A 13,043-nucleotide genomic window follows, 5' to 3' on the forward strand; every position below is an offset into this window, starting at 1 on the left:
TCTCTATACGGGTTTGTTAAATTTGACCAATCTCGCAACCACCATAAAAAACTAGGAAATAAACATAAATTATGCATATTTCATTCTAGAGTTAACACAAGTTATAACACGAAAACATAAATGTTTAGATGAAATAGCTTAAATCTCATAAGATTATACATTTTTATATATATATATATATATATATTTTTTTTATTTTTTTTATATTGACCTTTCACCCGAAGTCTGGTTTTCAGATTTTATTTTTGTAAATAGTAGCATAACATTCAATTATTTGTACTAAATTGCTTTATTTAAAGAAGTTTGAAGATAAATTTAATAAAAAAAAATCCCAAAATATGTTAGACTATAAATAAGCTTGACGGGAAACAGGCTCTCCTTGGATGAAGTCCCCCAACAATCTGGGTTGCTCATCTTTGAGAACTTCTCATTTCTATTCTGCACTACAGGTCAGGGGCTTTTCTTGTGTCTTCTTGCCTCTGGCTGTTTTGTAAGTTGATGTAGTGCTGGTCATGGGAAGATCAGTAACCTCAGATTGTTGGTAGTCATGAGGAGAGTCTTCTTCCATTGAAGGTAAGTCAGGCTCCTCAAGCAAAAGTGATTCAAGCAATGCTGGTTCATGCTCCTCTCCATTTTTATTTATTGTGGCTTCTTCTTTCAATCCAGAAAGAGAGACTTCTTCAGAGGAAGAAGCAAAAAACAATTTCAGTGCTTCATCTAAAGAAATATTTTTCTTTTTCCTAAGCACTGAAATATCTTCCATCTAAGAAAATTGATCTGCTATTAATATTCAGTTGACATAATGAAAGCATGATGCATATACATTTGAATTATTGAGATTTGAATTTAAGAATACATTTAACAAATGTACATTTTATTTGTATATGCATGGACATAAGCAAAATCACAAAATATAGTAAAAACTAATTCATATGATATACAACAAATGAATCTGTGATAAACATTATGGAAATTTACTAATTACGTGTTATATAAAAAATGCATACATCTTACTTTATGTGATATCCAAATAGGTGTTGAGAGATACAGGAGACTAAAAATATATGCAATAAATTATTATTTGGTGTAAAGAGCAGGTAGAACTAATACAAACAAACAGTTTATGAATAAAACTAAGTATATCTGACATTATATTACTAAAAGATATCACTCCATGGTGATATATATGTGTGTATAAAATAAAATAAAGTGAAACTAATTTCAGTAAAGTTATCATGTTTAATTATTCATCTCTAGCAACATAACATCTTTGAATATGTATAACTGTTATGTATAAAAAAGCACATCTTACCTTAGATGAAACTTGAAGTGCTCCAATTTCATGATTTCAACAATGATTTTAGCGAAGACTTGCAAATTGCTGTGCATTGGTTCTTTTGGTAAATGAAGTTTCATTTCTGTAAGAGTCTTTTATATATGTGTTAAAACTCAGTGTACAAGTGACAAAAATAAAATCCATCTGTTGGTTGTGAAACAGACTAAACACATTCGTCTCAACATTACAGAGGAAGCTGTGACATTCTCACAGTTGGGGTGTCAATACACTGAAGAGCTTAAATTTCAAATTCCAATATAAATCTTGCCTATAATGAGAGGAATGTGACCTAGACTAATCTTTTGAGTGCTGTGAAGGGATTTTCTTTGTAATTTATGGTGTCTGTATCGTTTGGTAATGTCTTGTAACAGAATGTAGTATGTAACTAGGGTTGGGTGGTGTTATTCAAACCACCCGTACTGTAAGCTACTACATACATTAACTAGTAGTAGCAATTAGTTTTGTCTGTGTAGTGAAACAACATACAAGGACATATGTTGAAATAAACTTGTTTGAAAGTTCAAAGATATGATATTGAAGTACTGAAAAGCTTTCCTACTATCATATCTATAGTAACATTGAAATGCGCCCACACTGGGCTGAACGAGAGTGACCCGCAATAGGGATGATAGAGTTTAGGGCAAACGTACGAAGTTCACGCTGCTAACCTTATGGTTTTTTTTGCACAGTAAACAAAAGTACAGCTGCAATGAAACATAAACTTGAAATAAAAATACATTTATGAAACAAAATTAAAATGTTTTTTATGTACATATATAAATGTAAAATCCTATTTAAAAATAGAAAAAAATACTTGTATATTGTTTAGGTTTATTTAGAAATATTATTTTCAATCTTCTATATTACTTGAAACCATAAGGTAATGTAATGTACCATAATGTAATTGTTGAAAATTTAAAAATAGACAAAATTTGCATTTTCTGGACGATAAAAAGTTTTTAGAGATTTTAAAACAATGTACTAAAGCATAAAAAGTAAGAAGTTCAAATTTGGAACAAATATAAATGTTGTAATCATATTTCATAAATATCATTTCCTAATGTAATTTTCCAAGATATTGAAGATGATAATGTAAAAACTAAATGTATCAAAGTAACAGGCTTTATGTTTCTTAAACTACATGCATTTATGAAAGTTTTAATGAAGTTTAAAACAATTTCATCCACTTGTTTTATTGTTGAAACGAAGTATAGCAAGGCTTGCATTGGTTATGCAGAAAGTTAGTAGCTGACAGTGATCGGGTTAAACTTATTTTACTCATAGTAGGCTACAGGAAAACAAAATACTAAAGAATTACAAATTTCAATAATGCTTTCTGATTCAATTGACCTTTGATTTATTTTATATTATAAAAAGTTGTACAAGGAAACATCAGAGAAAAAGCATTATGTATGTGAGTTGATTATAGTTTAACCACTGAGTTTTAAATAGAGAATTATTGAATGCATAATATTAGAGTATTTTTAGAAAATGTCATTTTAGTATTTGTCTCTTATTGTTTTATTTTGCTTTTTAATGAAAAAAAGCATCAGGCTGCTCGTACAAAAATAATCCCTGATCAAAGGCTCCATTTAGAACTATTGACATAGACCTTCATCAACTGAATAAACATATTTTTTAATAATAAATAAAATTTTATGATCTTATATGGTTACTAGCTGGGTACCCATCCCCTGGACAGAAGTTATGTAAATTCATGACTAATGAAAGGTTATCTTAGGACATGAAAAGTTGAACTGAAAATTTGTATGTAACTCCTCATGGACCCACCAAACTTTCATGCCAAATTTGGTGAAGATCCATCAACAGGGGCAAAGTAGTGGTAAAAATTGTAAAAATGGCCATAAAAACCACAAAATGCAGAACTGAAAATTTGTATGTATCTTCTCATGAACCCAATGAATCTCCATACCAATTTTGGTGAAGATCCATCCACACCCCTGCAAAATAGTTACATGGACATACAACAGACAACACTATTACATATATATAGATGTAGATCAGAAAACTAGCATGAAAAAGAATGTTTGAAATAGAATCAGTTATATACATGGTTATTTTAAACTTTTATAGGCTTACAACACATGTTAAGTCAGATATACCATTGCTTAGTGTTTGTCAAACATTTAAATGTTTTCAACAATTCATTCTGACATGTTTTGTATGTGCATTGGCAGAGTGATAATTGATGAAAATACACAAAATATATGTACCTTTTATGATACTATAAACAGTACTGTCTTGTTTAAGAAGAAAGATTAATACACTTTGTTGGAAAGAAAGTGGGTGCTTTTTATTTTTATTGGTACTTTTATCTTTTGCAAACTGAGAAAAAAAATGCAATGATATGCAAAAAGTAATTATTCAGAGTCTATGCTAAACAAGAAGTGAGTATGTTTATATGTTTTTCAAATGAAAATTTGTGTTTTTTGGAGTGGTAATTTGGTTACTAGATTTCATAAATTCTCCAGAATGTATTTATGATCTATCTATTTATCTTAATTAGCTTACTAGTCTTCCCGATCTGAATCATCTTCCAGTTCCACAGATGGAAAATGAAGCTAAGAAAGCAACAGCTAAACCACAAAGGCAAGCATTTCATTTGACCAATTCCCATACCTATCTGAATTTTTAATGTATATTAATGCATATTTGCTGTAATAAGGGAATTTTATGTAAATACTATTAAGCTTTGGACATAATCACATCCAGGTAGGTGAACAAATACTTCACAAACAGTTTCTAGAGAAAACGTCAAAGAATAAGATGAAAATGTTAAGATTTTTGTTCTAACTTCTCCAATGATATGGTATTTCATGCTCATTCATGAGATGTAACAAATGTTGCAAGTCATAAGAATTAGACAAGATTTGAACCTCAATATCATAAAACAGACAGTTCTTGTGCAAAAACATTTAAATAAAAATTATTCAAATGAGACATCAATGTTTATTACTTGCACAATAATGTATTTGTAAAGTTTAAAAATACAAGTTAAAAAAACTTTAAAACTGTGCATGTTTCAGTGGAAATAATTCCACCATTTTCAGGAGAATAAACCACGAAGTGGACATGAACTGGATGTCTCACGTGATTAATCTTTATTTAAGATTTGTACCTGTTCAAAATGAATAAATGTTATTAAATTGCTATAAAATTTCAAAAAAAGTCCCAAAATTTTAGTGCTTTCAAATAGTTTACTATTCTTTATTCTCCTGAAGATGAATAGTCAACTATTTGAAAGTGCTCGAGTTTTGGTGTGTTTTTTAATTCATTGTACCTTTTGTGTGTGATCCTGTGTGTTAACTCTTTCATCAGAAATGTTACTGCGTTAGTTATCAAAAAATTAAACTTGTGCTTCATTCCTAAATTACTCAAAATATCTTCTTTTAATAACAGGATCACTTTTCTGTTATAGTATTTGCAACGGGTTGAAGGCATTATAATGGAATTTCCTATTATACTTTTATGTACTGTATTTTTAGGAAATATGGTCTTTGTTGCTTTACAGAATCTTTTTTTTCCTTAAATCATACATATGTTTGTTACAGATGAGAAATTAGCACCTGTATTATTTAACGTTTCTTATATTTAAAAGAAAAATTGGTTGTTTGATGAGAATTAATAAACAAAAAATACAAGTGAGTTGTAACACATACCATAACCTTTTTTGAATTAAGGCTAAGTTAGAGTGTTTGTGTCTAGAAAAATTGATTAAAAGTTGTTAATAAAAGATTTTTCATTTTATTTTAATTGAAATATTTCATTATTAGAACTGTAACAGCTCCTGTAGTAGAAAAGACTTCAGTTGCACCCCGACAGCGACCCAAAGGTTCCCAGGCTCCACCAACTGTTGGCAGCCTTCCACTTCTGCCACAAGGCAATCTTTCTTCTTCTCGCAGTTCTTTACCAAATGTAACACCATTTACTCCTAATCAACTCTCTGAAGTAATTTTGTTACAAGGTGGGGTTTTCTGTGTTAGTATAAAGTAAATTAGTTTTATTATAAGTGTTTTACGTATTTTTATTTTATATCTATATGTTATATACTGATATTTTTGTACTTTTATAATGAATTAATGATTAACAATTGCTTTTATTTTATATAAAAGACTTAAGTAGCTGGTTGAAGATTCCTTTATGCATTGATTGATTTTTTTTTGCCGAAGAAAAATACTGCATTAGTTGCTTATATTGATGCACATGTTTAAAAATTGTTGTAGCACTAAAGCAACAAGTTGATTGTTCATTTATTTATTTAACCTTTCAATTACAGTACATTATATATCCATAGCTCCTGTATTAGGTCACATTTTTTATTAACATTGGCATAATGGTCTAATATATAACTAATAATTAATCATAAGGCTGTTTTTGTTTCATACATCAAATAAATATTAAAAATTACCAGAAGAGGCATACATAGATCATGTTAGCCTTATTTATGTGTTTGATATCTTGGTCATAGGAAGGTTAAAAATCACTGATAACTGGACTCTTAATTTATTGGTGTGTACTAAAAATTACTTATCACAACTGCATGTTATTGTTACCTTAGTTTCATGTACTAACAATTCATGTTCAAATTATGTTATGTATTAACACAAATAATACATGTTAAATACCTGGACACTTTATTGTTTCCTTTTATGACACTGTATATAAACAGTTATTTCATTGATTATATGTAAGAAAAATATAAATTCACAAACTGGCAACCAGCTTCTTTTTTTACCAGTACTCATTTTAACTACCCTTTTAACTCTTTCGCTACGGGCAGGTCAAAGGGTGCATGTTATGACATTTTAAAGAGCTATTTTCAAAATTTCATTAAATAGCTATGCTATTACTGATGTCAAAGGGATTCATATCAAAACAGAGGTTATATTTCAAATTTTAATATTATATATATGTTTTAATTTCTTAATTTAAAAGGAAATATAAAGAGAATAATGATAAATATTATTTTTTGCATGTCACATAATACTTCCTGTTGTATTATTGTTCAGTTTATAATTAATTATGTCTACCATACTATGTGTGCAGTAATTAATGAATTAGAAACTCAAATTGGAGATATTGACAAGTTATAATTAAAAATACAAACCTCCTACCTCTTTGATTTGCTGAGATATGAGTATATTTAGCCAATCTAGTAGTTTGACTCTTCCTACTGCTCCAGTCTTTCAAAACCTCTTGTCTAGTCCCACCTACTTTTATTTTTCTAAGAGTTTATAATCAATAGAAAGAGCATTTACTTGTGTACGTAAGTCTTGTAGTCATTTGTAAATAGCTTGAAGGAGAAAAATCTAATTTCACCTAAACTGTTGAAGTGGGATAACTAAGTTGTTGCTCTGAAGAGAAACAGGATGTTTTAAAACTCACATAAAGCTTATTTAGACACCCAAATAAATTACAGGTTTTTGTGTGCACTAATATAGTAAGTTGATTTTTTATTTTTATTTTATATGTATATTGGAAGTGTAAAACAATAAATAGCTCTACACTCTCCATTCGGAAGAATAAACAAGGCTTACGGCAAGGCTTAGCACGTGCGATGTTCAATCACAGTCTCATAACCACTGTAAGTACTCAGAATCTTTGTTTTTTGAGGTGTATTTTCTTTATTTTTGCAAGTTTTCAGAAAAATAAAAAGAACTTAAGCATTTGTGAATAAATTTTAACATCCCAGAAGAATTCCCTATATTTCAACAATTGCAATGTTTATTGTGTCAGAACCAAACCATATAATAAACATTTTGACAGATTCAAAGTGCAGTCTTATTCCTGGAGAATACTTGTTGTAAGACACTTTAGGATAAATACATAAGCCGACAAATTTCACATCCTGTTGTTGGCATAAACGTTTTCACAGATTCTAAGTGCAGTGTGATTACTAAAGTTAAATTTCCTAGTAAACACTAAGATATATAATCCGATACATTAGACATCCTGTTCTCGGAGCAGGGGTCAAGTCAGCTATCCATTCGTGCGTGCTTTGTTGCTTTTGAAGGTATTGTATTATAGTGTCACGTAAACAGTCCACTGACATAATTGGTGATTTATTGCTTCATTTTCAGCAGATTTCTACTTCAGCCATAGACAGTAAAATACACATAGAAAATGAATGTGAAAGGTTTAGCAGTTGAAACTCTCTAGAGAAGTACTTTAAAATCTTATGAACAATAATCAAGAAAACGGGGCAAAGCTGCTCATTTTATTTCGGATTTTACAACTTTTCATCATACTTTGATGATTTGTCTACTTTCTGAAGAATAAAATATACTGTTAGGGTAGAGGTAATAACAGATGAAGTATAAAAGTTTTACTGTAAAAAAAAAAGTCATATTTACTGAGGGGTTTTTAGAGATTACGAAAATGAAGGTTGAGATTTTTGAGACATAAAAATTACTTTGATCTCGGAGTAGTAAAAATGATTTTTTTTGTACAAATGACATGTAACATTTGCTAAAAGTCTGTCAAATTTTATGAAAGTACACATACTGTATTAAAAGTTATAATATTAAAACTACATACATGTAAAAATGGTCACATGGTTGGTCCCTGGAACAGAGCCCGTGTTGAAAGAGTTAAAGTACTTCTTAAATACCTGCTTTTCTTTAATTATAACTTCATACTTATTTATTTAACTTTTTAGATACCCTTCCATCTCAGAACATCTTACATCCTGTATGTCAAACATCCCTTTCCCAACCACTGGTGGTCTTCAACTCTTTATCACAGCAGTTTGTCAATAATGCTCAAGTAACATCACAGCCACCTCTTCAGGATGTTGTTGCATCATATCTACCTACTTCTTATGTGATACCCACTGAATGTATGCCCTTAAATATTCCACGAACACTGACCAGCCCTGCCACTGCAGGCCAGACTGTCTTGTTAGCTCCTTCTGTGTGTTCTACTTCAGCACCAAGTTCAGCAGCTGTGACACCAAATCAACCACAAACTGAACATTCAGGGAGAAGTAAAACATCATCCCTTGAGGCATTGTTCCCAACTAAGAACTACTCCCACCCATTTAATCAAAAAGTTCCCAAGCCATCAGCATGTGATAGCATTGATTTCAAAGTTCCACCTATTCCAGCCCCTCGGTCTATCTCCCACAAAGCTGTGGTTGTAGAAGCTGAACCAAAAGTAAATTCTGATTTCAGCTCACAGTCTCTTATTTGTGTTTCACCTTCTCCTACACCTAGCCAAAGAAGTTTTCATAGGAGAAATGTGAGTGACACTTCAGCATTTGACAAGTAAGTATACATTATAATATTTCATCCAACTGTACGAAAGGTTTCTATAAAATGTTGAAAGATTTACAATATACGTACAAAAAATCAACAAAGATACAACAATATGAGAGGATTATTAGTAATATAAAATTTTAGGATTAGTATTTAAATACTTTGCAATAGAAAGTCCAAGTGTATTTCAAAAGTTGTAGGGAGTTACTACTGTACTTAAAAGTTGATTGTTTCAAAGTTGTTAAATATGTTTATAACAGCAACCATAGGCAACATTTTAAATATAAAGGATGAGTTTTAAAAAGTCATGGTGAATAACATTAACAAGCTTTTTACATACACATCAGATAAAATTAAGTTTGAAACACAAAAGGTTAAAACAATTTCTTTTCTGTAAGAACTTGCCATATATTTGACACAGTCTAGTGTCTTCTTCAATGACTACTTTGTGTTGTAGGTTATTGTAAGAGGTTAAATATGTTTATGATAGTAACATAATATACTGTTGGTACAATTGTATTGGTACCTATGTTCATGTGCTTGTCTCTTGAAATATGTATTGAAATTTATTATTAGGTTTTACTATAACTTTACTAATTTTCCAATACAGAATGTGATTTTGTGTAAGAATGTGCCCTGCTAAGCCTGAAGTGTTGAGTCCAGCAGAATTTGATATTTTTGTGGTATTTAATTTGTTTATTTAATATTCGGCCTGTTTCACCATAATATAGATCAGGACATGTTTCACAAGGAATTTTATATACACTACTAATCTTGTTTTGGGGTTGTATGGACTAAGGTATAATTTTTAAGTGTCTTTTAACCTATTCAGAGAATCCTTTAATATATGGAAATTTATGGCTGGTTTTAAACCATTTGATTTTCTTGAAAGTGTTTTAGCCTTTTGTGTTTTAAACTTAATTTTGTCTGGTGTGTCATTGAAAAGATTTTTAAAGTAACATTCCAATTTTTCATGCTGTGTTAAAGGGTTATTTCTTAAAATATAAAATTTATATGTCCTGAATAATTACTGTAAAACAAGCATATATTATGTTGGCTGACACTTTTTTATGGGCAATTAAAGACTCCACAATGAATGAACATTATGTCTGAATTTGGACAGATTGTTTTAGCTATTTGGCAAGTTAAAGCTTAATTAATGACTATAATTTAAATGTCGAAAGCTGGTGAAGCATTAGAAACCAATAGCCTTCAAATTTATGATAAGAATCATGTAAACTGCAGATATTTTTTTTTTCCACATTACTCATAATTTGTAAATTTTTGGTTCAAAATCAGAAATGTCTAAAAATAAAATTTCAGGTATATTGTCTCCCAAGAGGAATTTTGTTCAGCATCAGGACTCACCAGTTGGGTTGGATGATGAGAGATAAAAAATATACAGTATAATACTATGTAATAATAGTGTTATCAAAAAATTCAAAATTGCATTTCTTCTGAGATGTAATTGACCATGAAATTTGATAAGTATACAGTTCAAATGCCATAAGCTCAATCTTCATGTAATTGGTTTATAGATTCAAAATTGACAGAATTTTCTAGTTATACCAGCTGATTTTTAAGTTTATATACATTAATTTTGAGAAGGATGTGCTGTGATTGTTTCTCTGGTGTTAAAGTACCTGCCTATTACAAAGGTGTGGATTCTAATTCATCTTGGTTTTTGGTTTCTTATTAGAAACTTTATATTTACGTAGGATGATGTGCCACTCTTACAGTTTATATTTGGTTATAAATAAAAATTCTTTAAAAAATAACACAAAAGGACACAATTTGATTTTAAATTTGAAGAGCTGGCTGTAATAGCCTGAGATTTTTTTGCTAATTTTTTTATGTTACTTATGTCAGTCAATTCGGTAAAAGTTACACAAATTCAGTTTTATTTTTGGATATACATGTATAATAATCCAATAAATTGCTGACAGAAGATTGTAGGTATTTGTATTTTTACATTTTCACCTGAAAATGATTAAGAAGCTAAAAAAGATACAATTAAATAAACCTCTCGGCTACAAGTTTGAACATTTAAATTTATATTATTACATTAGTCTTATCATTTTGGACCTGTGATTTAGAGTAGATTGTAGTTAAAATATTTATTTAACTTTATAGAAACTTTGCCCATGAAACATCTCAGTTCCTTGCACCATTTGAAACTTCAAAGGGTAGGAATGGAACAACTCACAGGACTCAAGGAATAACAGCATCTATTTCACAACAGCCAGCACCACATCATTGGAATCCTTTTGATGATGCTGTGTCCTTTAGTCAAATGACAGAAGATCACATTTTTGGCCAAGAGTTTGATAAAATTAGAAGAGGATCACAAAGCAGTAAGTCTTATTTGTGTGTGTGTGTGTATATATATATGTTATATTTATTTGCGTGTATGTGCTCATGTGTATGTGTGTATACCTGAAGAATGTCACATCATGAAACTGGTTGCTGGTATTGTCATATTTCATTAAGACATTTCAGGTAAAGCTGACACTTTTTGTTTCAATTATGTTATACATTTCATTGTAATGATTTAAGTTTTATTGTTTACACTACATGCAAGACATGGAATGGTCTAGTGCAGTGGTTTCCAAGCTGCAATTATGACACCCTAACCCCATTTACCTTGATTTATACAACACCCCTGCTGCCACATGCAATATTTTATTTGTAGTAGTTTTTTTTTTAAGTTTTTAATTATTCTTCGTTTGGAGAAACTTACAACACCTGTAGCAACTTACCGTAACACACAGTTTTGGAAACCACTTGCCTAGTGGTTGGTGTGTCAAATTATGGTTCAAAGCATCTTTGTTTCACATTCTCTTAAAATAAATCAAACAGTACCTTGGAAACTGTGGGTACATTATAAGAATGGTATTCAAATCACATTATTCACTTAGAGTGAGTAGTCCAAGGGTTGACAGTGGATGATGTTAACTAGCTACCTTCCCTGTATTTTATCAGCTCTGCATGAATATCCAAAATAAACACTCACATATTGTGGTTTGTAACACTACCCGTTAGAAAAAAACATACGTACATCTTACTTTGCAGTAATTTGTGTAGAAAAAATATAATCTATTGTATATTTCTAACGAAAAAGTTATTAAACATTGAAGAAAGTTTTTTTAATTAAGAAATGCTTCACCAAAGGCTTCATGATATTGTAGCAACAGTTTTTGAAGATATAGTAGTTTTCACATGTTAAATTTAACCTTCAACCTTAAAAATCATTGTTGATGGAGGTTAAATAATAATTGTTGAACAAAAAAGCATTTACTGTTTAATGGGAAAAGTTATCAGCTTATATTACACATGAATAGTTTGCATCTTATAAGAAAAGATACAAAAATATGTGAAATATACAGATGAAAAGAAAAATTATTTTTGGAATTTAATCTCATAGTTTTAAATGACGTTTAAATGAATTCTACATGTTATGGACATATGTGTATAGATACTATAAAAGCTATAGCTAATGTAAAATACTCCTACATTTTACTTATGATGCCATAAAATAGATAGTTGAAAGAATAATTGTATTACTACAAAATATATTTGTATTTAAGATAAGAGTAATTTTTGCAAAATGTGGATGGGTGTAAATTTGCAAAACCAGAAATTTGATATATTTTTAATCTTTTACAGGTATATCAAATGTGAAGAGTAGAGAAAGTCTAGTCATGAGTGCAACTGAACTCACTCAACCTGATCCTTTTGGAGCCGCTCCTTTCAGTCTATCAGGTGAGCTTATCTTGTTCTTGTATGTATGCCTTTAATTTGGACCTTGATTTTGTTTTTAGAGGAAGTACTTTCTTTGTAATAAAACTAAAATAATGTTTTTGTTCACTAGGTTTGTGTTGGAGCATCAGAATTATCTGTGTAGGCTTCAATTATGTTTAAATTTTAAACAGGATATAGCAAAAAATTTTAATATTTAAAAACAGTCTGCATAGATAAAAAGTTTTGTCATAACTGAAGTTTAAAAAATATCTAGAAAACCTACAAAATATTTTTTGGATCAAAAATAATATAAACAAGTCAAGGTTATTTTGTATCAGCTGATTCAACAATATTACCAAAACACTTAAAGAAACCTTTTATAATAATTTTGAGCTCCTCACTCTTAAGCAGCCTATTATAGTTTTTCAGATTAAAGTGTGTGTGTAAATAGTAGTATTTTATGTACAATGTGTCTGGTGTGGGCCATTCCTAGACAAGGCTTTTTCCTTAGTATTTGAGCTCTTTAGTATTGTATGGAATATATAAATATATTATTAGTTTTATTTCACTCACTAGTTACCATAAAAGTAACCACACCATACAGGTTATTAATACGTATGTGTGTGTGTGTGTGTGTGTGTATATATATATATATATTATTTCTAGTCTTATCTATTAGACTTACTTTT

General features: G+C 29.9%; 1 protein-coding gene across 2 annotated transcripts in view; it reads left to right on the forward strand.

Moving 5' to 3' along the window:
* LOC106463862 (AP2-associated protein kinase 1-like) overlaps positions 1-13,043 on the forward strand; it is a 66,261-nt gene that overhangs the window by 30,690 nt on the left and 22,528 nt on the right. For both annotated transcript variants that reach the window (XM_013923942.2, XM_022391480.1), the window contains exons 10-14: positions 3,864-3,946; positions 5,131-5,321; positions 8,016-8,622; positions 10,747-10,967; positions 12,280-12,375. In XM_013923942.2, the coding sequence (XP_013779396.1) occupies positions 3,864-3,946; positions 5,131-5,321; positions 8,016-8,622; positions 10,747-10,967; positions 12,280-12,375 (1,198 nt within the window). The remainder of the gene's footprint in view (positions 1-3,863; positions 3,947-5,130; positions 5,322-8,015; positions 8,623-10,746; positions 10,968-12,279; positions 12,376-13,043) is intronic.

The sequence above is a fragment of the Limulus polyphemus genome, unplaced genomic scaffold (genome assembly GCF_000517525.1).
Source record: "Limulus polyphemus unplaced genomic scaffold, Limulus_polyphemus-2.1.2 Scaffold1505, whole genome shotgun sequence".
Lineage (NCBI taxonomy): Eukaryota > Metazoa > Arthropoda > Merostomata > Xiphosura > Limulidae > Limulus > Limulus polyphemus.